Source organism: Equus quagga, chromosome 8 (genome assembly GCF_021613505.1).
Source record: "Equus quagga isolate Etosha38 chromosome 8, UCLA_HA_Equagga_1.0, whole genome shotgun sequence".
Lineage (NCBI taxonomy): Eukaryota > Metazoa > Chordata > Mammalia > Perissodactyla > Equidae > Equus > Equus quagga.
In genome coordinates, this window is record NC_060274.1 from 113,937,797 (window position 1) to 113,965,542 (window position 27,746).

Below are 27,746 nucleotides of genomic sequence, written 5' to 3' on the forward strand. Positions count from 1 at the left end.
TTGGGGAATTGGAGTCTCTGGATTAGAGAGTTTGGACATTTTGGGTGGCCTCAACACAATAAAGGGTATTACCATGATATCCTGTTTTAAGCCTGTCCCCCAAGGGGCTAAGCAACCACACCAGCAGGGCCAAACCTGCAGTCCCAGGGCCAAGTTACCACATGGGTACCAGTAGGGAGTTCTTGTGGCAGAGGCAAAAGCAAGTTTTTTTGAGTGCCTAACTGTGGATGTAGTTTTTCCGCTTGGTGGGCTCTTGTCTGGAGATGTACTGTCACATCAAGTCCTTGCATCAACATCTGATATGCACTGGGTCACGTATGTCTTTCATGTTCATTCAGTTGACAAATTGCAGTTGTTAAGCATCTTGTCCAGTGAGCTAGGGTCCTGTCTTCTGTCCTTGGTTGTTGTTTCAGCAAGCCGTTCATTCATTCCTCCAGCCTGGTGGCTGTGGGATTGTATGGCAGGTGGAACTGCCAATGTATGTTAATTTGGTCAGCCCATGTTTGTACCTGGTGGCCAGTAAAATGTGTACCTTGGTCACTGTTGATGTCCGTGGGGATACCATAAGTGGCACAGAGGTGTTCTAGGCCTCTTATGGTGGTCTTTTGGGTGGTCCTCTTGCTGGGGTATGCCTGCAGCAGTCCTGTATACATGTCCACACAAGTAAGGGCATACTGGCTGCCATCAGAGGAAGGCAAGAGCCCAACATAGTCCACCTGCCAGCATTGAGCAGGTTGGTTGCCTCTGTGATTTGGTCCACATTCTTGGGAATGGCCCAGGGTCTGTGCAAGGAACAAGAAGGGCATGCCTGTACCACATCAGCTTAGCGTAAGGGGAGGCCCCAGGCCTTGGCAATAGCCCATAGAGTCCTTTGTCCTTTATGTCAGTCTCCTTGTGTAACCATTCTGCCACTCTCTTGGCTGGTGCTTCTTCCAGGACCCACTGCCAGATATCATTTCAGAGCCCTTCCCTCCACAATGGGCAACCATTGATAGTCCATGTTTGTCATGCCCATTGGGCCATCCATAGGGTGAGCCCCTTGTAGACTGTCCAACTGTCCACACACAGATACACTGGATTGGGTTCTTGAGTCAATACCATCCAGGCAGCCCACAATTCAGCCCACTGGCTACTGTACCCAGAGCCAGAATCCAACCACATGCTGTTGGTTAAAGGCTGGATGGCCCCTGCCATCCACTGAGGGGGGTTGCCCACTGCAGAGCCATCCATATACTAGGCCTCTGCCAGGATGGTCCTCTGCCTTCCCGTACATTTGGCAGGTTTTCAGGCATGGACACCTCATCCAATGGGGTTGTTTTCTCTGTGGTATATGTTACTGGTCCTGGGATGGCATGGAATTCTGCACTTAGGGGACTATTGGTCAGGGTCCCTGATTGTTGTAAGTATGCATGCTACTTTGCCAATGTCTGTGTTTGAGCCATTCCTGAGGGGGGCTTTTTGAAAACATCCCACAGCCACCCTGCAATGGGCAGATGAGTACAGACTGTGACCAGCAGGGAATGGGTCATGGGCTCCACCTGCAGGAGGGCCAAGTCAGCAGCAAATAATTGTTCCAGGGCACTGTATTGGTCTTTAGCCCCTTTCCACAATTGGGACCCGAAGCCAAGGGGAACTCGTTTATCGCCTTGGCCCTGTCAGAGACTGCATCCAAACCCCTCTGGGTAACTGGAAACATCCAATTCACACAGTTGTCCCTGTTCAAAACACCCAAAGGCTGAGTTTGTTTTACTGCTATTTTGGCTTGGGTGAAGGCTTCCTGATCGGTGGTCCCCCAGTCCCAGATAATACCCTTTCTCACGAGCTGATAGAGAGCACAGAGTAGTTGGGCTAAATGAGAAACGAAAGGGCACCAGTAACTTAATAAGCCTAGAAAGGTCTGTAGTTGCTTTGGGGTATTGGGTGTAGGGAAAGCCTATATCTTAACTATAACATCAGCAGGAATCACTCTGGTCTTACCCAATCAGACAACACTCAACTATTTGACAGATAACCCAGGCCCTTGTAATTTATTGCCATTCACCGCCCATCCTCATTGGCATAGGTGGGCAACAAGTGAGCAGGAGCCTTCCTGGAGGTCTGAAAAAGACTCAGAGGTTAACACAACATCATCAGTATAATGGGTCAGGCCAGTAAGGACATCCATACGCAGGAAGTATAGGGTATGGGGGCAACATACATGGTATACAGTTTTGGCAGGAGACTCCCTATCTGAAGCACCAGCACCATCAATTTTACCTTGACTTTGCCCCCACCATAACCATCTATGATAGAAATAGGGCCATCAAAATGGGGTGGATTTCCATAAATCAGTATTTTGCTCCTGTATCCACCAATGCTAAGACCATCTGTTTATTTTTAGTAGACCGATATTTGTTATCTCCACATGTGGCCTCCAGTACCCTGATATCCGAACCACCTGCACGGCATTGCAGGAGTGGGTCGAGTCCCTTGGCCTTCCCCCAGTCAAAGGAGCTAGGGTGTTCCCAGGCTGTCACTCAGGGTGCTATTGGTTTGGGGCCCTCTGTTGGTGGCCTTGTGAATCTTTTGTGGCTCCAGCTTCTGCCACAAAGCCACCAGAACAGCATTTGGTTGCTTATCAATTTCCTCCAGAGGGATGCCTGCTGCCACCAGAGGAGAGGCCTTGGTATGTCCCCCTCATTAAGCCATGCCCCCTTACAGGCAGCCATTAACCAAGTCAAGAGGGAGACTGTTAGATCTTTGCTCATCTCTACTCCTGACAGCAAAATACCTTCCACTCCAGTATCCCAGAGACGTGAAACCACCCCAGGAGCCTCACTGGTTGCAGCAGCTGCTCAGAGCCCTCAGGGTGGGCAGCCAGCAAGGCTTGGAGTAGGAGCAGCCAAGGAGCTGGAAGCAGCTACACAGCAGGCCCAGTAGCCCTCACTCTCCTCCACCTGGCCCTATCTGTTTCCCCCCGGGTTCGCGGTGGTGGTGCTCCAGCAGAGGGCGGGAGGCGGCCCCCCCACAGCCGATCCCTCTGTTACCTGGCCACTGATCTCAGCACCCTGCCACCAGGCAGCTCCAGTGGCTCCTGAGGGCAGCAGGTCTGGTGCCCAAGTGCCAGTCAGACCGTGCTCCTCTAAGAGCAAGCACTTTCTCCTGCAACTGTTTTACTTTTGCTTCCATCTTGGCTTCAGTTGTGAGCCAACCCATGGTGGGGAAGGGCCTCCTCACAGCTGTAGCATCTTCCTCTAGGTCCGTTGACATTTTTTGTACTCATGCAGTGGGCCCCATCCATCCAGGATGGTGGCAAACAGCCCCTATACTGAGGACACCAGCCAAGCCAGGATTTCCCCTTTCTGTCGCCCATAATCTCAGCGATCAAAGAGTTTTCCTCGGTCTCCTGGCTGGTTCACCAAGTGTCTGGCCACATGCCCGTTGTGCCAGCAGTGTGAAATAGGTTGCGGAGAGACCAAAGAAAAGACCCAGAGGTGGTGTATGAGACATAAGGGTTTAATGGGATTTCCCTACAGGGAGTGTCTAGTGGTGGACGGCTGAATGGAGTTGTGTACCTGCTACTGAAGGCAGCAATGGGGTTGTTTACATATGCAGAGGAATAAAGAGTACATGCTTGCCAAGAGAGACTGTCCTTGGTACAACCAGTGTTCACAAGAAGAGTAGCTCACGTGAAAGGGCTCTGTGTCCTTCAAGATGTGATGTTCTTTGAGTGAAATAAGTTAGGATCTGGGTCAGCAAGGCCCTGGATCATTACAAACCCAAGAGGGTTGGCATCCTTCCCAGAAGAGGGTCAGAAGGACACATGGTTGCTATATGTCATGTAGACTATGGCCCTACAGCATTAAAGACGAGGAAGAGGCCATGAGGCAAGAAATATGGGCCAACTCTAGAAGCTAGAAAAGGCAAGGAAATACATTTTACCTTGGAACCTCCAGAGGAGTCAGCCCTGCAGACACCTTGATTTTAGCCCTGTGAGACTCATTCCAGATTTCTGACCTCAAAAACTATAAGAGAATAAATATGTGTTGTTTTAAGGCACTAAGTGTTTGGTAATTTGTCACAGCTGCCCTAGGAAACTAATACAGGGACAATTAAGATCAAGTCTTCAAACTTGGCACTTAGGAAATTTCTTTGCATAGGATACCCTGAGATACCATAGTCCTCCCTGGGATGTTTCTGGTAGAGCCAGTGGGGAAGGCTCTCTTCCTTTTGCCTTGGCAGTAACAGGGGAAGGATGCAGATGTGGGTGGTGTGTGACCATCGTCCTCAGTTGCAGTGGGAGAGAATGAGGCTAATGGGCAAGGGGAAGCAGTGATGGGAGATGGACAGAGTGTGTGTGTGTGTGTATGAGAGAGAGGGAGAGAGATAGAGACAGAGACAGAGACAGAGAGAAAAAGAGACAGAGATAGAGAAAGAACACATCAGTTCTCATCCTTAAGGCTCTGGTTCATACGATTCATCGGATGGTTTTGTAAGCTCTCCCAGTGTCCTTCCTTTCCAGTTACAAGAACCAATAAATCCCATCTCCTATTGTATGACTTACACTTTTCTCATTTCCAATCAAAAGGGGCCTAACCAATTCCACAGAGATCTCCTGAGTGGCTCAGCAGGGAATTTGGACACTGTAGCCACACCTCTGGCTACACAAGGGCAGAAGTCTCTGACTTATTTCACTTAGCATAATGCCCTCAAGGTCCATCCATGTTGTCACAAATTGCAATATTTCATTCTTTTTTATGGCTGAATAATATTCCATTGTGTATATGTATGTATATATATATATATATACCACATTATCTTTATCCATTCATCCATCACTGGACACTTAGGTTTTTTCCCTATCTTGGCTATTGTAAACAATGCTGCAGTGAACATGGGCATGTATATATCTTTTCGAATTAGTGTTTTCATTTTCCTCAGATAAATACCCAGAAGTGGAATTGCTGGATCATGTGGTAGTTCTGTTTTTAAATTTCTGAGGAAACTCCATACTGTTTTCCATTGTGGTTTTACCAATTTACATTCCCACCCACAATGCAGAGAGTTCTCCTTACATCCTGGTTTCTGTGGCACCTTTGAGGCACTCTCCTGAGGAATCCTGGGAGCAGAGGGTAAGCTGGCACGCTCCCACCTCACCTTTCTCATGATGTTCCGGTCTGGGACAGAAGGGGAGGTACCGGGTATAGGAGGAAGTGCAGAACTTTGTGCCAATCCCACAGGGGAGGCCGTAGACCTCTGACACCTTCGCAGTCTCCTCAGACTCCTCGTGGATTTGATTCCATGTCAGGAGGCCTCTCTCCTCTGGACTTCCTAATAGGAGACAGTGAGCAGTCAAGACTAGGCCCTGTTGGAGCTGGGCGGAGGTGGTCTGGAGGGAGCCTCCGGCACCCTCTGTAAGCACTCATGAGGTCTCCTCTCATTGCCCACCACCTGCCAAAAAGGCCTCCTCCTCCTCCTCCAAGCCCATCTCAAGAATCACAGCTCAGTTCATCAAGCATCCCTGGAGCACCCCCTATGGGGCTGATGTGGTCCAGAGCTCCGGGGCACAACCTTATATGAAACACCATCCTGTCCTCATCTTCAGGAGTGGGCCTTTCCACATTTAATGTTTCTGAAATGAAGATGCATTTTACATGTGGTAGAGAGAAGAAATGTGGAAAACAGAATACCATGAGGCAGGGGCTATCCTAGAGGGCCTGTCAAGAGGCCGTAGGAGGATCCAGAAGGGAGGACTGAAAGCCGTCAGTGATGGCAGCTCTGCACTCTTCACTTTCAACGTCCTCAGCACTCATAGACTCATTTGGCTCACCATCACAGTTATTAACGTGTACTATAATTGTCTGTTTTCTTCTTCTTTCTTTTATTTTTTTGCAGGGAAAGATTCGCCCAGAGCTAACATCTCTTGCCAATCTTCCTATTTTTCTCTTTTCCTTCCCAAAGCCCCAGTGCATAGTTGCACATCCTAGTTGTAAGTCATTCTAGTTCTTCTACGTGAGCCATTGCCACAGCATGGCAACTGACAGATAGGCAGTGTGGTTCCGCAACCAAGAAGTGAACCCGGGCCACCAGAGCAGTGAGCACTGAACTTTAACCACTAGGCCATCAGGACTGGCTATAACTGTCTGTTTTCTTGTCTCTCTCCCCTATTAGCCTGTGGGTTTCTGAAGGCAGGGGCATGTCTTTCTGCTCTTTGTATTCTCAGTAAATAGCATCTGGAATACAGCAAGTGCTCAATGGGTTTTTAATGAAAATATGAATGAATGAATGAATGAATGAACGGATGTGTTCTCTCCCTCACCAACTAGACTGCAGGCTCTAGGGGTGAGCTTGTGTCTTTTTCTTTTTGCTTCTGGTGTATTTCTCAGCTTAGGGCCCTGTTATGGTCTGAATCACATCCTCCCAAAAGTCATATGTTGAAGCCTTAATGCCCCATACTTCAGAATGTGACTGTGTGTGGAGATAGGACCTTCAAAGACGTAATTAAGTTAAAGATGTGGTCTTCAGAGTGGGCCCTAATATAATCAGACTGGTGTCTTTCTAAGAAGAGGAGATTAGAACACAGAGAGAGACACCAGGGATGCACATACACAGAGGAAAAGGGATGTGAGGACACAGCAAGAAGGTGGCCATCTGTAAGGAAGGAAAGAGGTGTCAGGAGAAATCAACCTTTCCTATACCTTGATCAAAGACTTCCAGCCTCCAGACTGTGAGAAAATACATTTCAGTTGTGTAAGCCCCCCAGTCTGTGGTATTTTGTTATGGCAACCATAGAAACCTAATAAACACCAGCACCACCCTTCCTCCCTGGGGCCTCCTCAAGGTACACTGTGGCCAGCCTGACATGGTAATCAGGGGCAGAGAAGCAATGTGGGTGGCCCAAATGCTGACCATCTACCCAAACTGCTGGCTTATAGAGCAAAGGTGAGCCTTACCTGGGATGGTGTTGTCCAGTAGAAAGCCCAGAAATCCACCTACAAACATGCTTGTGGTCAGCAGCACCTGGAAGACCTGGTCCAGTTGGAGAATCCCTAGAGTGGAGACAAAAGCGACAGGGATTCCCAGGGACAAAGGGCCCCACTGGATCTGCCCTTGGAGTGGTCACAGTCTAGAGGATGGAGAATCACCTGTTTGGAGCATCTCAGGGTTCTTGTTCACCCAGTTGGGAACGGTAAGCCCACAGAAGATGGAGAAGCCAAAGACAAAAATGTTCCTGGACGAGTTCATGTCCACGTACTGCAGGAGAGAGGCCCCCGTGGCAGCCCAGAACCATCAGCACCTGTACTGCACATCAATCTAACACCCCTCTAATGCCTCCTCCCCTCCCAACACCACCAGAGGTAGGGAGGGAGGCTGGACTCAGAGTGACACATTCTCTGGGTAGGCAAGCCAGGGCCCAATTCCCACTTGACCTTGGGAGTTGAGTGGTTTACATAATCCAATTCAAGCTGATGCAATCTCTGTTTTTCAGAAGTTTGGATGCTTCTGGCTATTTATTTCTTCCATCTGGGGGCCAGTGTAGTTTCAGGAACCAAGGAACCCCTTCTCCTACTTCTCCCCTGCCCCAGCCCTGTTCCATTCATCTCAGTCCCCATGGGCTCCTTTCAGGGCATGCAAGGCTGTTGCTTTTCCAAAAGTGCCTCGCCTCACCTGCAGACTGGAAATCCCCACAGCAGCGATGACCCCGAACATCACCAGGAACATGCCTCCAATCACAGGTGTTGGGATGGTTGCAAATGCAGCCCCAATCTTCCCAAATACTCCCATCACGAGCAGTACGCAGCCTGCAGCGACAATCACCATCCTGCTCCCCACCTGCAGTGCTCAATGAAATGGGGGACAAAGAGCTCAGCACCAGCCAGGCCACATGCCCCAGAGGCCTCTGCCCTGCTTCAGGGGCACCTCGAACATTGCTCCAGTGGACTTGCAGGAACAGCATCACCTAACCCCAAAATGGCCCCCCTCTGCTCCCACATGGGGTTTGGGAAAGGATGAGGGCATGACCTTGGATCCAAGGCTGTGCTCTCACCTCTCCACTCTGCTGTTCTCACACTTGTCTTCAAGTCCCAACTCAAATGCTCCTCCTGTAAGAAGCCTTTACAGCAGGGCAAAAAGTCTCTCTTGGGAGGCAGTGGTCCAATGCTTAAGAATGGAGGTTTGGAAGCCAATTACAGCTCTGCCTCTAACTAGCTGTGTGACTTTGGGTACATTACCTAACCTCTCCAAATGTCAGCCTCCAAAGTTACCAAATGGGATTAGTTATACTTACTTCAGAAACTCATTGTATGAGGCCATCATTACCCTGATACCAAAGCCAGATAAGGACACTACAAGAGAAGAAAACTACAGACCAATCTCCTCGATGAATATAGATGCAAAAATTCTCAAAAAGATATTAGTGAACCAAATTCAACAGCACATTAAAAGGATCATACACCATGATCAAGTGGGATTTATTCCAGCGATACAACGATGGTTTAACATCTGCAAATCAATGTGATATACCACACTAATAGAAAGATAAAAATAATACAATCAATCATCTCAATGGATGCAGAAAGAGCCTTGGAGAAAATTCAACATTCTTTTATGATAAAACTCTCAACAAATTGGGTATAGAAGGAATATGCCTCAACACAATAAAAAGCATATATGACAAACCCACAGTTAACATCATACTCAACAGTGAAAGGTTGAAAGGTTTTCCTCTAAGATCAGGAACAAGACAAGGGTGTCCACTTTCACTACTCCTATTCAACATAGGAGTGCAACATAGAACTGGAAGTCCCAGCTAGAGCAATCAGGTAAGATAAATAAATAAAAGCCATCCAAATCAGAAAGGAAGAAGTAAAACTGTCTTTATTTGCAGATGATATCATCCTATGTGTAGAAAATGTGCAAAAAAGACTCAACCAAGTAACTTTTAGAACTAATCAACAAACCAGTAAAGTTTCAGGTACAAAAACCAACATACAAAACTCAGTTGCATTTCTGTACAATAACAAAATTCTGAAAAATAAATAAAGAAAACAGTCTTCTCACAATATCATTAAAAACAATAAAACACTTAGGGATAAATTTGATCAAGGAAATGAAAGATCTGTACCCTAAGAACTATAAGACTCTGAGGAAAGAAATTGAAGAAGACACAAGTAAATGGAAAAATAGCCCATGTTCATGGATGTGAAAAATTAATATCATTAAAATGCCAAAACTACCCAAAGCCATCTTTAGAGTAAATGCAATCCCTATTACAATTCCAATGGCATTTTCCACAAAAATAGAGTAAACAATCCTAAAATTCATGTGTAATCAGAAAAGACGCTGAATAGCCAAAGCCATCCTGAGAAAGAAGAATAAAGCTAGAGGCATCACAATTCCTCATTTCAAACTATCTATCTGCAAAGCTATAGTAAGGAAAACAGTAGGGTACTGGCATAAAAATAGACACATAGACCAATGGAACAGAATCAAGAGTCCACAGATCACCCCTGCCTTATACAGTCAACTTATATTTGATAAGGGAGCCAAGAATACTCAATGGGGAAAGGATAGTCTCTTCCATAAATGGTTTTGGGAAAACTGGATAACCACACACAGAAACATGAAATTGGATCCCTATCTTACACCACTCACAAAATTTAACTTGACATAGATTAAAGACTTGAATGTAAGACCTGAAATCATAAACCTCCTAGAAGAAAGTGTAGGGAAAAATCTCCTTGACATTGGTTTTGGCAGTAATTCTGTGGATATGATAGCAAAAGCACAAGCAACAAAAGCAAAAATCAAGAAGTGGGACTAGATCGAACTAAAAAGCTTCTGCACAGCAAAAGAAACAATCAACAAAATGAAAAGGCAATCTATGGAAGGGGAAAAAATATTTGCAAACCATATATAAGATAAGGGTTTAATATCCAAACGTATAAAGACCTCATACAACTCAGTAATAACAACAACAAAAATGATAAATGATTAAAAAATGGACATTTTTACCAAGAAGATATACAAATGGCCAAGAGGTGCATGAAAAGATGCTCAACATCACTAATCATCAGGGAAACACAAATCAAAACCACAATAAGATATTATCTCACACATGTTAGAATGGTTATCATCAAAAAGACAAGAGATAACAAACATTAATGAGGATATGGAGAAAAGGGAATACTTGTACACTGTTGATGGGAATGTAAATTCATGCAGCCACTGTGGAAACCAGTATGGAGGTTCCTTAAAAATTTAAAATAGAACTACTATATGATCCAGCAATACCCCTTCTGGGTATTTATCTGAAGAAAATGAAAACACTAGCTGGAAAAGGTATATGTACCCTCATGTTCATGGTCGCATTCTCGACAATAGCCAAGATATGGACAACCTAAGTGTCCATCGATGGATGAATGGATAAAGAAAATGTGTTATATATATACACAGTGGAATATTATTCAGCCATAATATACAAAGAAAATCCTGCCATTTGTGACAACATGGATGGACCTTGAGGGCATTATGCTAAGTGAAAGAAGTCAGACAGAGAAAGATAAGTACTGTATGATATCATTTATGTGTGCAATCTAAAAAAGCTAAACTTGTGGAAATAGAGAGTAGAATGATGGTTACCAGGAGATGTGGGGTGGGGGATAGGAGGAAATGTTTTCCAAAGAGTACAATTTCCAGTTAGAAGATGAATAAGTTCTGGGGACCTAACGTATGGCATTGTGATTCTAGTTAACAATAGTGTATTATATACTTGAAAGTTCCTGAGAGTAGATCTTACATGTTCTCACCACAAAAAAGTGGTAATTAGGTAATGTGATGGAGGCATTAGCTAAAGGTTGTCATCATATGTCAGCATGTGAGTGTAGCAAATAAACACATCGTACACCTTAAACTTACACAATGTTGTATGTCAAGTATATCTCAATACAGCTGGGCGGGGGGGGCAATAAAAGGAAAATCAGTGCGCCTAGAGCACAGAGAAACAAGGAGAGAGAGGAGACGGGACGGAGAGCAAGGCAAAGCCTCTGTTATGAAGGGCTTTAAGGGCCAGAGAAAGGAGTTAGAATAAAATCCAAAGACAGGGCAGAAGCAAACGTGGAAGGTATCTACAATGGAATATTAGTGAGCCTTAAAAAGGAAGGAAATTCTGACACATGCCACAAGGTGGATGAACATTGAGGAGTTATGTTAAGTGAAATAAGCCAGACGCAAAAAGACAGATACTGTATGATTCCACTTATATGAGGTACCTACAACAGTCAAATTCATAGAAACAAACTAGAATGGTGGTTGAGGGGCTGGGGGAGGGGAATACGGAGTTGTTCAACTGGTTCAGAGTTCAGATGAAAAGAGCTCTGGAGATTGGCTGCACGACAATTTGAACGTATGTAACTCTACTGAACTGTACACTTAGGAGTGGTTACGATGGTAACTTGTGTTATGTGTACTTTACCGCAATTAAAAATGAAAAATCCAAAGACAAAGGAAACGCTCAGTAGGGTGTGTTAAGCAGGGTGGTGACAGGAAGTGATTTACATTTCAGAGAGTTCCCTCTATAAAAGTCACTTCATTATTGTTAATTGATACATTCCTCAGTTAGGACAAACTAGATTTTCTCAGCTAGCAATTATTATGGAATATGTATAAACTATGATTTCTCCTTAATCTCTATGGGGGTTCACTTAGGATACAAAACTAAGACGAGGCCCCCTCCCATGGTATTATACAGCAATAACCAGTCCTATCAAGAGTCTTACAGGTGAGTTTTTTCCTAGTTCGCTTCTCCAGAGGATCAATTGCACTAATGCCACTACTGATTGCTATTACCTGGTTTGCATGGAGTTTTTCGAGTAGCTAGGAGTTTGGGAATGCTAAGGAAGTATGGTTCACCCCCTTATAGCAGATCTTAAAATAAGTTTCTACAAAGGTTAAAAAAATGAAACAAACACACTGTTGTGAGGATCATGGGCTATGGTCGACATCCCATCCCATCAGGGAGCTCACCCCAGTGCCAGGTGCACACAGTTGTCACACTGCTGGACATTACTGATTGTGGTTCTAGTCAAGGTTTATACCTGTGGTTTGAGTGACAGCTACTACCAGTGAGATAAAAATGACCTCTGACCTTGAGGCATTCAGCAGCATCCTCAAAAGTCAGAGCTGTACTGCAACTGTCTGAATATCCCATCCTGAGTCTGCAGTCAGTGAATACATGTAGATAGTTCCTGAACCTTTCTCTTCCATTTTGTCTACTCTCAGTCCTTAAAAGTTACTCTAATGTAGTTTCAGTTTTGTAAGATGAAAAGTTCTGCAGATCTGTTGCACAAGTATAGAGTGGAGCATATTATTATATATTATTATAGCATATTATATAGCATAGTATAGTAAATAAACATACTTAACACTACTGAACCGAACACTTAAAATGGTTAAGATGGTAGATTTTATGTTATGCATCTTTAACCACAATTAAAAATATTTTTTTAAAAGATACACTAATGTCAACTGCTTGAAGTCCATGAAGGTACTGATAGAGTAGCAGATTATGCCTCTGCTTATTTTTCTTTCTAGTCTAAGAGCTTATTTATTTAATGTCTTCATTAAAAGAGATGTGGTAAGAATTCACCACATCAGAAGAACTTTTTGCTTTGTTCTGCTTACAACCCTAACAATGCACTGTGGGAACAAGGGCATGGATCCAAGCACAATACATCAGTTTGTCAGGTTCAACCAGCGCCCTTTGGATATGCTGATGATCTCATCAAGATGGCAGTCATCCCTAATCCTGCTGCCACTGAATTTATCATGCAGCCTGGGCCTCTTTTGGCCTCAGGATTGACATCTGAGGTGGGAGCACGGGGGTCCCTACAGAAGTAATGGGAGATCTCTGGCCTTCAGTCAGATTCCACCCCGACCCCTGCCCAAACACACACACACAGGGAGAGGACGAAGAATTGGTCAGAGCTCTTCATTGCAGGTGTACCACAAAGCAACATCTTAAAAGGCCACAAGCAGGAGGTGTGAGTCCAGAACAGGGTTAATCTGTCTACTGCTGGATTCACAGCTTGCTCTGTGTATATGTATGTTTCTCTCCTGCTTTTTTTGTCTCCTCTAAAGGCCTTAATTTAGAAATGATACATCAAAGAAATGTTTATTCTGTTTATTGAATATAATTTTCTGTTCTGCGTCAGATTTGTTCTCTTTAACAGGAAGACTATGCGCTGCTTTATACTCACATAGCCCGCCGTGGCTATATTTCTGTGTGGTTCAGTGGCCCTCGTGTGGAAAAACATTCCCCTCACTTGCACTAAAGGTTTTGAAACCAAAGTACCAAAGAGTCCACAGTGTCGCAGCACACAGGACTTGCTGGAGGGGCGGGTGCTGCCTCACTGTTTGCTCACAGACTTTAGCCCCTGCTGGGTCCCAGAGGCCATGCAGGGTACAAAGGCGGACAGATCTGCTGCTAGAAAGATGCGATGCCACCTGCCTGCATATCAGAACCACTGAGGGCGCTATGAGAAAATGCAGGCTGGGGGATGTGACTGGGAGATACTGTATGTTCCAGAGCTCATAGGACTTCTGCTGGAGACCCTTGCAAAGACTCCTGAAGCATGTGGAAAGCAACATCATAATGTTATTCTTTTCTAAATCACCTTAGAGAGCACCATCCTGAAGAATTCTTGCTGACCTCATGGAGTTCTCCTGTGGAAAGTTGGGAGCCATGAAAAGATTTTAAGCAGGGACTAATCTAATTGAGTTCTAGAAAGATCCTTGGGCAGCCATATGGTAATTAGATTAGAGATGGGCAAGATCCTTAGAAGGAGACTGTTAGTGAGACTGCAGTGTCCAGATGCGAGATGATAAAGCTGTGGCCCTGGGAATGGAGAACAGAGAACAGGAAGGACAGCGGGCATGTTGAGAAACTGGAATCTACAGTGAGGACGCAGAACAGCAAGAAGTTAAGATGACTTGGGTGGACTCCATAAGACAAGGTTTCCAGGAGGAGAAGTAAGGATCGGGGCATGTACTGGGCATCACAGAGGCCATATTGAGTGTGTGCCCTTGGGATGTTCAGATAGAGATGACCAGGTGGCCTTTGAATATTCAGGTTTGGAGCTGCGACACAGGGTCAGGCTGGAGGTAATGGACCTCCCACCTAAACTACAGAAAGTAAGGATTTCTCCAGTGCTCATAAAGCCACTGATGTCTGCCAGTGCCAGGATAGACTTTCTGCCTGTGGAATCACCACGACCAAGGAAGGTCAAGTATGGTAGGCAGAGAAATGACCCCTCAGAGATTCCATGTCCTAATCTCTAACCTGTGAATATGTTACCTTGCTTGGCAAAAGGACTTTGCAGTTATGATGAAACTAAGTATTTTGAGACGGAGAGAGTATCCTGAATTACCTAGGTGGGCCCAGGCTAATTACAAGAATCCTTATAAGCAGCGAATCTTTCCTGGCTGTGATCAGAGGGAGATGTGACCATGGAAGAAGAGTCAGAGAGATGCAACACTGTTGGTTTTGAAGATGGAGGAAGGGGGCCCTGAGCCAAGGAATGTGGGAAGCTTCTAGATGATGGAAAAAGAAAGGAAATGGATTGTCCCCTGGAGCTTCCAGAGAGGAACACAGCCCTGTGAGACCCATGTTGGACTTCTGAACTCCAGATCAGTAAGATAATAACTTTGGGTTTTTGAAACCACTAAGTTTGTGATAATTTGTTACATCAGTACTGAGAGACTAATACACTGATGACCGATTCAGGTGCCCAGCCTGCCCCAGGAGCCACTGTCAAGCAGCCTTACCTTGGTGATCCCCAGAGCCCCGACATTCTCGCTGTAGGAGGTGGTGCCGTTCCCTGACCCCCAGGCCCCTGCCAGCAGGCAGCCAAGGCCCTCAATGCCGATGCCACGGTTGATGGCGTGCTTCGGAGGGGGTGGGGCCCCCACCAGCCGGGCACAGGCATAATAATCGCCTACTGACTCCACCATCGAGGAGATCACCCCTGCCATGATCCCAAAGACCCCAGCCGGGCTGATGGTGGGCAGGCCCCACTGTCCTGAAAGGCAATGCAGAGGGAATACTAATCCACAAGACAACAGGCTGCTGAACCCCAAATAATTTCTTTGACAGAGAGGTCTTTGAAAGGCTTTAAAGCCCAGGCATGTCCTCCAACCCCACAGCTCTCCAGAGGCTTTGGCTCAGATCCTGCCCTACCATTCCTCCCTGAGGGAGGGTCAGATGCCCTGTCCTTGAGGTCACTGTGCCCAGAAAGTGCCAGCAACAGGGTCTCTTCCCAGGAGGCCTTGGAGTGTTTAGAAGCAGAGATTCTTCTTCAGGGAGGCCCTAGCACCACAGTCCATGAGGGTAGCCAAGCCATCCCTGGAACCTGGTTATTTATACACCTTGAGCCAAGAACTTCAGGGAAAGGAGACCAGTAGTGGCATTGACCTTGTCTCCTGAAAAATGTCCTAATTCAGTCCAAGGCCTCTCGTGTGGTTCGGCCAGCTCAGAGGTAGGTCTGGGAGTGGGAGCCTTTGGCCTAGCACCCCCAAAGGATTCTTAGGATAATCTAAGGGTCTTCTTCTTCTCTTAGGGTTCTGATTTGGACTCCCTAGGGCCTGTTGCTCCTTGAAAGATCCCTTGGAGGAGATTCCCCCCAGCCCAGGCCCTATTCAGCTCTCCATCCCATGCCCTGGGCCCCATGGGCAGTCCTGGGAATCATGTGTCCCAGGCAGGAAGGGGCTCATCTTGTCATTACCTGGGTAAGGAAAGCGAAACCAAGGCGCCTGGCTGAGGACATTGGCTTCAGTGTTGGTGCGGGCCTGGTACCCATAGGCTGTGGGGTCCTTGGGGAGGGCATTGGTGACTGTGAGCACGAAGCAGAGGAGCCATGAGATGCAGAGCGCCAGCAGCACCTGCCGAAGGAGCCACCCTTCACCACGGGTCTCAACCTGGCCCAGGCAACCACCTCCCAGGGAGCGGGGTAAAGGAGGGAGTTCAGGAAAGCTCTTTGAAATCAGGACGTGTTGGGTTACTCACCCCTCCAGTGACAACAGCAATCTGGTGTGTCAGTGGATAATTAGCACATGAAGGGAATGTAGCAAATAAACTATGGGGAGACCTCGTGTCACACAGAGGCAGAAACATCTGGTAAAGTGGGCACAGCCTGGGTCAGAAGGATTACCCTCCGGCTCCCTTTCCACTGATTGTTGGTCACATGACCTTGGATCAAACTCTGAGCCTCAGTTTCCTCATCTGTACAATGGAATGACAACATTGCTCTGCAGAGCCTGAAACAGGATTCCTTCAAGTAGAATCGTCAGATATATTGATATTTAATCTCTGGTGGCAGAACCCCAGAAATCTGTATTTTTAATTATGTCCCCAAGTGATTCTTACAAACATTGAATTTTAGAACCACTGGCCTAGAGTGTTGTTGAAGGAGCATTGAGATGATTGTGTGGAAGTATCTTTTTACAATGCAAATGTAGTTTCCAGTTAAATGAAACCTGCAAACATATTTGTGTAGGTGACAGCTACACTTACTTGACAGGGTGGTTCAAAGAGATTTCAACAGGGAAAGCTCTGAAAAGGGAGGTACCATCCTTATCTGGGGGTATTTGGACTACCCATGAGCCACAGAGAAGAACCTGATCTATGCAACTTGGTCCTAAGTTTTGTGCAATTAGCGGTGAAGCTGGCTGTGTCTCTTGGGACCTTGCTATGAGGACGGCCCGGGGAAAGTGAGAAGGCTGTCCCACACTGGAGCCCAGAGCAGCGACCTAGAGCAGGGTTCTCTGCTCCGAGGAAAGAAGGATAGAGGTAGGACATGGGATGGCATTCCACCAAGGGTCAGGAAGTGCCCCCATAGGCTGCCGGCCTTCTCTCGGCCTCCTTCTCTTCTCTGGTGGATGAAGGAAGGCTGAGGAGGAGAGGCCACTGCAGATGGGGGAGCACTTGCTTTGGGGGCCATCTGGGAGTGCGAGAGGCTGTGCCTCACTCTCCAGGTGAGTCAACTCAGCATGAAAGGGGGTGGGGAGTGCTTCTTACAGGGAAGACCTGAAACAGGTAGAACTTCGAGGTGTGACCCTTCTTCTCTCGTCCATAAATGGGTATGGGCACTGCGACGTTTTTCAGGTACTGAGAAAACAGCACGATGAGGAAGATGGTCCTGAAACAGAAACAAACCACACCCAAGCTGGTGAGCTGGGGCTCATCCCGAGTGAGGGTCCTGAAAGCTGGGCTACCACAGGTCTCTGGGATTCGGGGCCATGGCCAAGCTGGGAGGGTCCCATCTAGACCCCACTCTGCAGCACGGGCAGCATCCTGCCATCTCTGCAAGGGTGGGCTGTTGTCTTCCAGAAGCTGCTGGTGGCTGAGGGGGAGGAGTGGGAAGGGAGGCTGTTAGTCCCTGGGGATCAGCAGCTCAATGGTTCCAGCAGGTGGGGCCAATGAGGCCAGAGGCAGAGAAGGCCTTCTCTCCCAGGTCATTCTGCAGGTCCTTGTGGTCAGACCACAAGAGGCAGAGTGAATGACAGTGTCCAGTGTCATCCCCAACTCCATTCAAAGCTCCATTTAAACGCTTAAAGCCTCTTTTTCCAGGGAGCCTTCCTGATCCTCCCAGCTGGCTGTCCTCACCCGCTCCCCTGAACGTGCATGTCATTCTACGACTCTCATCACTGTCTCCTGGTGTCATAGGTATGTGGATCCCAGTCTTGTCTCTCTCCCACACACTACAAGATGCTTGAGAGCTGGGGCCATGTCTTTGTAGCCCTCTTGGGGGCCAGAAAGAAGTTTACAAACATTTGCTCAATGAAAACCTAGGAGGCAGGGGACCAGCAGTATCAACTTTTCATGAACAGTACATCAAGTGTTCTTATACACTGCCTATGATGAACTCACCATCTGTGAGTACTAATAATGTAATAAGTAGTAAGAGTAATAAATTAGAAGTAGCAGTTTTCCTGCTTCTTAAGGTATCATAATGCTCATGAAAGTATTTCTAAAGCACAAGAGTTTGCCAACAGCAAGCACTCTTACTATTCTTCCTGGGTAATCTTCCACCAAAGAGAACTTGATGCCACTCCCTGCCCAGAGAGTACTTACATGGCAGCAACCCCCCAGTGGGTCCCGGCATTATTGCCCGCAGAATCGAAGAGAGGCAGGGCCACCAGGGAGATGGTCGGAGCAATGGTCAAGGGGCCAATGAAGCGCATGAGGAAGCCAATGAGGCCTGAGAAGCCCACTAGAATCTGGACACAGGAAGCGACCATGATGGCACCCTGCAACTGAAGAGGAAGAGTGCAGCTCAGGCCCCTCACAGCTTGCAGCAGGACTGTGGGCCCCAGTCCAGCCCAGGCCACCATGACAGGCCCAGCTGCTGCAGCCCACTTCTAGATCTGGTCAGCCCTAGGTGGTACATTCAGAGGCAGTGCAGGGGCAAAGCTGGACCCCAAAGGAACCGAGGAAAGAAGAGCTCTGATCTCGCTCCTCTTCCAGCTGTGGATTTCCAACAAGCTGTTGGACATTTTCACTTAATGGGAAGTTTTTCAGGGAGTTGCCTTCAAAATTATTTATTGATCACAGTGATGATGATGATGACTCAATACGAGCATCACTCAGCAGTGTATCGAATACCTTGCTGCTTTATTTTTCTGTTTTCTTTCTATTGAAACTACTTTCTATTGCAGGAGTTGGCCACTTTTTTTTTCTGTAAAGGACCAGATAGTGAATATTTTAAGCTTTGTGGCCAATATGGGCTCTATCAAAACTTTTCCAAGCGAGCAGTAAGCAAATGAGCCTGGCTTGTTCCAATAAAACTTCATTTACAGGCACTGAAATTTGAATTTCATGTAATTTTGTCATGTCACAAAATACTATTCTTAATTTGATTTTTTTTCAACCATTTAAAGTATAAAACCACTTTTAGCATGTGGGCTCTACGAAAACAGGCAACTGGCCAGATTTGGCTCCTGGACTATAGTCTGCCAGCCCTTGATCTCTTGGACTGATAGAGTTTGCTTTACTTCTCCTGTTTTACTTTACTGGTTTGGATGTTATACATTCTATTTTATCCCTGAAAAGTTTCCTTGCTTTCAAGTCTTCTCTTTCTGCAGGTAACATAGTGACTCCCGCTTTCTTGCGATTTGTGTTAGCATGGTATATCTTTCTCCATCCACCTACTTTTAATCCATCTGTGTCTTTCTAGTTAAAGTGGGTTTCTTGTAGACATCATATAGTTGGGTCTTGTTTTTTGATCCACTCTGACATTCTCTGCCTTTTCATTGATGCATTCAGACTATTGATGTTGAAAGTGACTATTGAAATAGTTGGGTTCATATCAACTATATTTGTTACTCTTTTCTATTCGTTACCCTTATCCTTTGTTCCTATTTCTGCCTTCCACTCCTTTTCTGCTTTTTGTGGTTTTACTTGAGCATTTTGTATGATCCCATTTTCTCTCCAGTTATACTTCTTTTTCTTACTTTTCAGTGGTTTCCCTAGAGTTTGCCACATACATTTACAGCTAATCTAAGTCCACTTTCAAATAACACTATACCACTTCATAGGTAGTGTGAGCACCTTACAATAACAAAATAATTCTAATTTCTCCCTCTCATCACTTGTATCATTCCTGTCATTTATTTCACTTACATATAAGCATATATAAGTACATAAATAAAAACTACCATGATACTGGAAGGTGAAGTTTAAATTGGTCTAATCTGTTGAAAACTGAACTTGCCATCTCTTCTCATGGTTTTCTACTTTTTCTGCTACCACCATTTCCTTAAAATAGAGTCATTGTTCACTTTTACCTCTCCTTTACTTCTTGTATCTGTTAAGTGAGGACATTCCTATTGGTCCTGTGTTCACATCACTTTCATCTGGGGCTGGGATTGTGATGGACAATTGGCCTGCCACCATCAGTGGTTTCAAGCCTTGAGAGGTGTGTAGACTTATATAACTCAGCGAGATATGGTGAATGTACCTTAAATTCTGATAGACTAGCTCAGTGAATTTAACCAACCAATCAGTCAATTAATAAAATGAGGGTGAAATTGATAAGAACTTTTTTTTCCTGTCACAGCACTGGAGAAACATTGGACCAGCAGAGGGAGCTACAATACCACAGAGAAGACTGCGGGTTTGGGCTCACTGTGTTGGACACTTGGAGGTGATGTGGAAAAAGTAGTAGAGACTACCGTCTGAGCCCTGCGCAGGAAGAAGCCCTTCCCTGGGCCCTGTGTCTTAGAGCATGGGTTGGCAAAGTTTTTCTCTGAAAGGCCAGAGAGAAAATATTTCAGGCTTTGTGGGCCACATGTGGTTGCTATCACATATTCTTTTTTTAAACAACCTTTTAAAATGTAAAAACCATTCTTAGTTTGTGGGAAGTAAAAAAACAGACCACAGGCTGATGTGGCCCAAGAGCCATAGTTTGCTGACTTTCACCTTAGAAGACTCCATGTATCACAAACACAAAAATAAACCGTAAATGTATTAAAGAAAATATGGTGTCTCTGACCCTTGGGATGCGGTGCTCAGTGCAGGCGCAGCATGGCCCATATCCCTAAACATCTCTTTCATGACTAATACTGTTCAAGCCCCAGGGGAATTCTTTCCCGTAACTCTTGCCCAGTGTCCTCAAAACACAGGGTAACTGCTTCTGAATGTGGTGATGGTTCGTGCCCTTGCAGTGGTGGAGGCAGACACCTCATCAGAACACAGGGAGGATTTGAGCAGCGGAAGGAAGTGCTCAGGTGGGAGAAGAGAAGGATTTCCCTGTCAGGTCTGTCTTCCTGGATAATATGAAGGTAAGAGATTCTTGCCTAAGGAATTATAGTTCTCAGGAAGGCTGAGTGAAAGGGAAATCCCGCCCCTGGCATCTAGCAGGGCAGGGTAAGGCAACCCTGCTTCTCATTCTTTGCTTGGTTTTAATCTGGATTTACTAATGCCAAGTATAGGATCCCTGGAGGACAGAAAAAACAAAAACAAAAGAACGCCTCCACCAACTACATGTGTTCTGTGATTCATTCTATGATGAAATAATAAAACTAGGCTGCACTGAAAAAAAAAAAAGCCTAATTTGGAAAAGGTAGTGCAACCCACAATATTAGGAGATTAACCAGTCAACCTGGAAAAAATCCAGGGCCCACCACCCTGAGAAGTGAAATTCTTAACTATATCTTGCTCTGGAATTACATGGAAAAGTTCTTTAAAAAAGCCCTGTTAACTCTGGGTCCACCCTGAGATAAAAAGGAAGCACAAGGACTTGATGAGATTATTGAAGTTCACCCAAATCTGGGTGCCCTTTTGGACTGCATATGAGAGAACAGGCACGGGTAAAGGGCTGTTTTGGAGAGGGAAGAACAGCAGAAGGTGTTGGCTGAGAGTCACAAGTCCTGGCCCAGACTGTCTGCTGTGATCTTACAAGTCAGTGCTCCCTGAGGAATCGGAAGTGTTGGTGGTGGAGTGCATGCTGAATGAGGACTGACCCCGAGAGAAGCCAGATGCTTCAGTTCTGCCATGGGGCTTTTGGTGTGGATGTGGCTTGGAGCAGCTACCCAACCACTCTCCCTCTGAAAGACCATTGCTAACTAGTCTTCTACCGGGCACTGTTTAGAATTAGACCACTACTGAGTGTCACCAAATAACTCTGAGGTCAGAGATCCCAATCACATTTTGACTGATGTCAGGAAAATATTCAAACAAGGAAGGGGCGATTAAAGGGAAATAGTTATATTCAGGAGAAGAAAAGGTTTTACCCAGGATGGGTTCATAGGATCCATAAGCAAGTGACAGTCCCCTCTCCCCTGGGGTGGACACCACCTCACAAGATAATCTAACTCGAGCAACACAGACTTGGATGCCACTGTGTGAGTCTTTGAGTTCGAGTTCAAAAAGCACTGGTTGGAATCTTGCTAAAGGTGCTGCTCACCCAGCTGAGAAAGTCTGAGACTGGAAGAGTATAGTGATACCAACCCTGATATCTGTTTCCCCACATTAAACCCAGCATATATGGGGTTAAAACCAAAACACTCATTCCCTGCTTACTCTCTGGCTTCCTGGCTCCAGAATCCACTATCCTCCATGGAGACTGACACCATCAAGGACAAGCACCTGGATCATCTCCTCCCCACAAAGAGATACAGGCTGGTGGGAAAGCTGCTGACCAGCAACTTTACCTAAAACCCCAAATAAAAACCCTTCCTCTTAGCTTTTCGGGGAGTTTGGGATTTCAGCGTTAGCTGCCCTCTCTCCTTGCTCAGCGCTGTGTAAAAATAAAATTCCTACTTTCTTCCACCACACTGGGTGTCAGAAATTGGCTTGCTGTGCAACGGGTGAGTGAACTCACTTCAGGTTCGGTAACAATAGCATTTCCACAGAAGGACCTTGATGGAAGAAGTAAGGCACGTCTAAATCCAGCCAGTGGTCCGAGTTATGTGTGATGTGACTGACTGCACACATAAATACCTGGAATTATCCCTATGTAATTATATAGATTCTTGGACTGTGGCCGATGGTCTAGCAGTTTGGTCTGGCAAGCGGATCACAGAAAGCTCAATTGAAATATCACCTCTTGTAGGATAGGACTTTATACTCAAATTTCCATTACTGGAAGTTCATGTTGATGCCCCTCAGTCTTAAAAAGAAGAGAGAAGTATGATTTTGAATGTAGTCACTAGGCCCAGGAGATGACACCTTGGGCCACAAGCCACAGGCACATGGACTCACAAACAACATAATCCTCATCTCCACTTGAAGTTGCTTATGTGGCCCGTGATGATCCACATTGCCAATAGCAGTGGGCGCATGTGCCTTTGGTGGGAGAATATGAGGATACATGGCCCACCATAGAGCTGGTAGGCTGGCCATACTGGACATTTCACAGAACATGGGAGATTCGAACATTTTTTAAACTGGTATTGACAGTGTTTCTGAACTGAGCTTTGCCTCTTCTGCAAGTGAAGCCCTGGCCCAGACTACTATAAGAAGGCTGGTGACCCAGATTGACCAACATGAATATCAATTTATCTATCTAACAGCTTAAGGATCACTTTTCACAGCCTGAACAGGACAGGAGTGGACCAAGAAATACCATATCAAGTGATCTTTTCGTGTGTCATATCACTTCGGAAAAGCAGTGAAATTATTGCAAATTAGAATGTGCTTGAACCAACAAAATGTGTGAGACAGAAGCACAAAGGGCTGGCTTTCCAGGCTAGGATAATGTGAAGCTAAACTGTGGGGCACAAAAGTGAGTTGTCAGTGTAGCAGGTCCTAAATGATGGGTGGAGGAATGAGAAGGTAACGAAGCCTTATTTTCCCAGGACTAGGGATTTGGTCATGTTCCCTAAAAGATAGAAATAATAGAAATCAATTTAGTTCAATTGTTGGAATTCTGCTGGTACTTATGGGCCAGATTGGAAACTCCAGTGTGTTCAGGGTGAAACTTAACCAATGGAGAGGATCCAGTGACAATACACTTATTAAATCATTTGAAAGTACCTAGGGGAAGGAAACACAAGAGGGTTTAACAGTGTTACTTTTGCTGCCCACTATTTAAAGTATAGAAGAGAATGACTCAAAATCTCTTCCTCCAACAGAAGCAAGGGAATGGGCTAAGAAGGGCTCCCAGTGGACAAAAAGAAAGATGGCGGCAGAAATACAAATTACTGTTTCGAATAATGCTCCTTTGCCCTTTACATTTAAAATAAGTTGGATATATGAACAGCTAATTTTTGACAAGGGAGCCAAAAGCATACAATGGAGAAGGGAGTCTCTTCAATAAATGGTGTTGGGAAAACTGGGCAGCCACATGCAAAAGAATGAAAGTAGACCATTACATTACACTGTGCACAAAAATCAACTCAAAATGGATTAAAGACTTGAATTTAAGACCTGAAACCATAAAACTTCTAGAAGAAAACATAGGCAGTACACTCTTTGACATCGATCTTAGCAGCATATTTTCAAGTACCATGTCTGACCAGGCAAGAGAAACAAAAGAAAAAAATAAACAAATGGAACTACATCAAAATAAAAAGCTTCTGCACAGCAAAGGAAACCATCAACAAAATTAAAAGACAACCTAACAACTGGGAGAAGATACTTGCAAACCATATATCAGATAAGGGGTTAATATCCAAAATATACAAAGAACTCATACATCTCAACAACAAAAAACCAACAACCCAATTAAAAAATTGGGCAAAGATCTGAACAGAGATTTCTCCAAAGAAGATATATGGATGGCCAACAGGTATATGAAAACATGTTCAACATCATTAACTATCAGGGAAATTCAAATCAAAACTACCATGAGATATCACCTCACTCAGGTCAAAATGGCTATAATTAAAAGACAGGAAAAAACAGCAGTATTTTAAAGCCGGGAATCTTGCCCAGCCATGAGCTGAACAATGAAAGTTGAACAAATGAGTCATCTCGGGAGCCCCTGTTGAGTACCCCTCCATTCCTCCCACCCACTTCCCCTGCCCCATTACCTCTCGGATCCTCTTCTGCCATTCCTCGGTGAATTCAGGAGAGCTGGCATTCACCTGGCTGGCATTGAGTGTCCATTCGGGGCATTTCCAGGCAGGAAGGGAAAGCATGGCCAGGGAGGGCGCCACAAAACCAAATGACCCTCCCTGGAGAATGGGCAGCCTGGAGGAGGGGAAAGGATGTGGTTACCCATAAGATCCTTTAGTACTAGTCCGTCACTGGCCCCTTTTAATCCCAAGTCCTACCTCAATTTCCAGGCAACACATGACCCCTGTTGTCCTCAGTTTACAGGGAACTCCTGCCAAGCTCCAAGTCAGACCCATGAACTCTGCTACACTTTGGACAGGTAGGAGAGGTGGGGAGGGGAAAGACAAGCAGACCTAACCCCAGTCCTGGAGAGGCAAGCCCAGGAGGAGAGAGTCAGGTGCTAGGAAAAGGTCTGGAGACAGCACAGAGCTCAGCAAACACAGGTAGTGGGTGCCATTGTCTACCCCAGTCCCAGAGAATCTTCCCTGGACCAAGGATCAAAGCACAGCTCACACATGTGGAGTTCCCCACTGACAAGAGATGCACAGCCTAGAGTCTGGGTTGCCAGAGTCCTCTGTGTCTTCAAACTGAACAGCAGACCCAGACTTCCACCTTCAGGCTCCTTTTGATCACATGGACAGAAGAGGACAGAGGTCAGTTGTCAGGGTGTGTCCCCCATCCAGGCCCCTCTCACTCCTGGTCGGTGTCTCACTCTGGCCTCTGTGAGAACTTCTAGCAGTGCCTCCCTGGCTTGTCCTCTCTTCAAGGTGAACACGGCCTCACAAGTCAACCTCCACCAACCCTCTCTTACTAGAGGTCAGAAGCTATTAAGTCTGCCCGCCCTGGATGCTAGAATTTGGAGGAGTGGGGATGGAACAGGGGTACCCCAGCCTCTTGATTGCATTTGTCAGCATGGCCCACCCTGGTCAAGTACTTTTTCTTAACAATACTAGCTGGGTATTTTTGAACTCAGGATTCCATGAAGACAGCTTAAAGGACTATTCTGGAGAATGACTGAACACATTTTATGCAATAAAATATAAAGTGTATGAAAGAATTTTATTGCCTAGGTGGCCTTTGTGTCCTGGCTGAACATTGGAATCAGCGATGCCTAGGCATCACCCTCAGACAAGTTAACGGGCTTGTCTAGGAGCGCGCCCCAGCAGGGCGAGTGCATAAAGCTCTGGGTGATTCCAACGTGCAGCCGGGGCCAAGAACAACTGATCTAGATGCATAAATCTAGACCCATAACACTCCAAAATAGAATGGAATACATTGCACACATAGGGCAGGAACACACGGGAGGTGGTATGAGTATGTGTGAATAACTTTTTTTAATTTAAAAATTATGAATCTAAGTACCTTGACAGAGAAGGGAAACTCGCTATACTTAGATCATTGCAAACTTCCTTTTGAGCTTTTAAAATGAACATAGACATCTTTGTATAAAGGTATAACCAGAGAGTACATAATATAGGACTTGTGTTTTAATTTTTTGCTGTAATTTTCTATGCACATTTCATTCATTCAACAAATGTTTTTTGAGGACCTGCTGTGGTGGCAGGCACTGGGTGCCAGGTATTGGGAATACCACAGTGAGGGGGAAAAAGCTCCCAGTGCTATTCTAGTTACACATTTCTGTTAGTCCTCGTACTAACTAACCATGTATATCCCTGACTGCCTCTCAGGGATTGCTTTGAACACCTTAGCAAGCACTTTCAGGGAGGCTTACACACACCCCACCACGTTAGTGTGCCACCACTGCCTCAGCCATTTCGGTATTACTGGGTTCCATGAGGGCTGGGATTCAGTATTTTTTTTTTCTATCCCTCCAGCGCTGAGGCCGGTGCCACAAAAATCCTTCCAACATTGGGTTTTATTATTATTACTTTTTTTCAGTTTAATAAGCATATAATGAAACCCTAACAAATGTTAATTTGCATTTCATTAAGTCAAGAAAGATGTGCACTCATTCATGTGATTTCATGTGTTTTTCCTTCCCTATAAGCTGTCTATTCATTACATAGAATTTGAATACTGTCAAAATATATTTATAATAATTCTTTACTTACAATAGTGAGCTTTTCATTTTTAAAAAGTGTTTTCTGTTATTGTATGTAGGAATTCATCCCTAACTCAGAAATTATTTAAGGGAGTATTTCAAAATTTTCAAGTAGCTGAGCACTTTTCTAACTCTGTTCGTGTTATTTTCTTTCAAGATTATTGCATGTACTTGGGATAATATGATATGGACTTTGTGCCTTTTTGTATTGCTAAATACCTTTTATGTTCAAGAGCAAGATGAATTTTTTTCCATTTATTTGCTTCAGTGTATTATCATGTCTTAACTTTAGGTTCACACAGTATATCAATAAATTCTTCCCCCATTATTCTGTACTCAGACCTTCCAACTCCATTTTCCATTGAGTCCTCTCTTTCCTCACTTCATTTTGTTAGCATTCCCATTTCTTTCCCATAACTTCTTATTGGTACCCTTTTGAGAGAGAGGTAGATAAGTGATTGATAGAATAGATACATACATAGATAGATCGACATATATTTCCTGCATTTCTACTAGGTTTTCCATTATACACTTTCCTGGTACATGTTTGGGATATACGTACCAGTATCATTACTAGGCTTTCATTGTTTAGCATCTCTCTTACCTTTTATGATGACCTTAATGTGTATCTCGTTGCTCTTTTAAATTTCATATTAATTTATCTGGTACCATGGCAACTCTTTTTTTTTTAAATTTTCCCATGAGTATGATTCACTATTATTATACACGTGCCTGTTGATTAAAACCTCAACAACTTAGAACTAGAAGAGCCTGTGAAATGTATGCAGCCTGGCCTTGTCACTTTATAGATAGGGGATCTGGGGCCCAAGGTCACAGAGTTAACTAGGACAAGTACTTGGGTCTCCTCACTTGTCATCACTGCCCTGTGACACCAATTAACATCATGGCATAGACCAAAGGCAAATTTAAATCTGGCTCTACCTTATTAGTGTGTGACCCAGGCATGTTGCCCAACTTCTGCAAGCCTGTGTCCCCTTCAGTAAAGTAAAGACAACAGACTCTCCTCAAGGAGTAGCTGTGAAGAAAAAATATATGTAAATACTTAGCCCAATGCCTAGGGCATAGAGAGCTCAATAAATAGCAGTAATTGTCATTCTTATTTCCTCTGAAATGTGTGGGTACTTCCTGAGA

General features: G+C 45.1%; 1 protein-coding gene across 6 annotated transcripts in view; it reads right to left on the reverse strand.

Annotated features, from left to right (window-relative positions):
* The window catches only part of LOC124244035 (solute carrier family 23 member 1-like), a 73,522-nt gene that overhangs the window by 26,740 nt on the left and 19,036 nt on the right, over positions 1–27,746 (reverse strand). For 2 of the 6 annotated variants that reach the window (XM_046670246.1, XM_046670247.1), the window contains exons 4-12: positions 24,508–24,667; positions 18,107–18,288; positions 17,051–17,171; positions 15,759–15,915; positions 14,803–15,056; positions 7,648–7,812; positions 7,125–7,233; positions 6,933–7,028; positions 5,137–5,310 (exon numbers count right to left, since the gene is read on the reverse strand). In XM_046670246.1, the coding sequence (XP_046526202.1) occupies positions 5,137–5,310; positions 6,933–7,028; positions 7,125–7,233; positions 7,648–7,812; positions 14,803–15,056; positions 15,759–15,915; positions 17,051–17,171; positions 18,107–18,288; positions 24,508–24,667 (1,418 nt within the window). Of the gene's footprint in view, positions 1–4,924; positions 5,311–6,932; positions 7,029–7,124; positions 7,234–7,647; positions 7,813–14,802; positions 15,057–15,758; positions 15,916–17,050; positions 17,172–18,106; positions 18,289–24,507; positions 24,668–27,746 lie in introns of those variants that run through there. The other 4 variants (XM_046670248.1, XM_046670244.1, XM_046670245.1 and 1 more) reach the window with 4 other exon arrangements.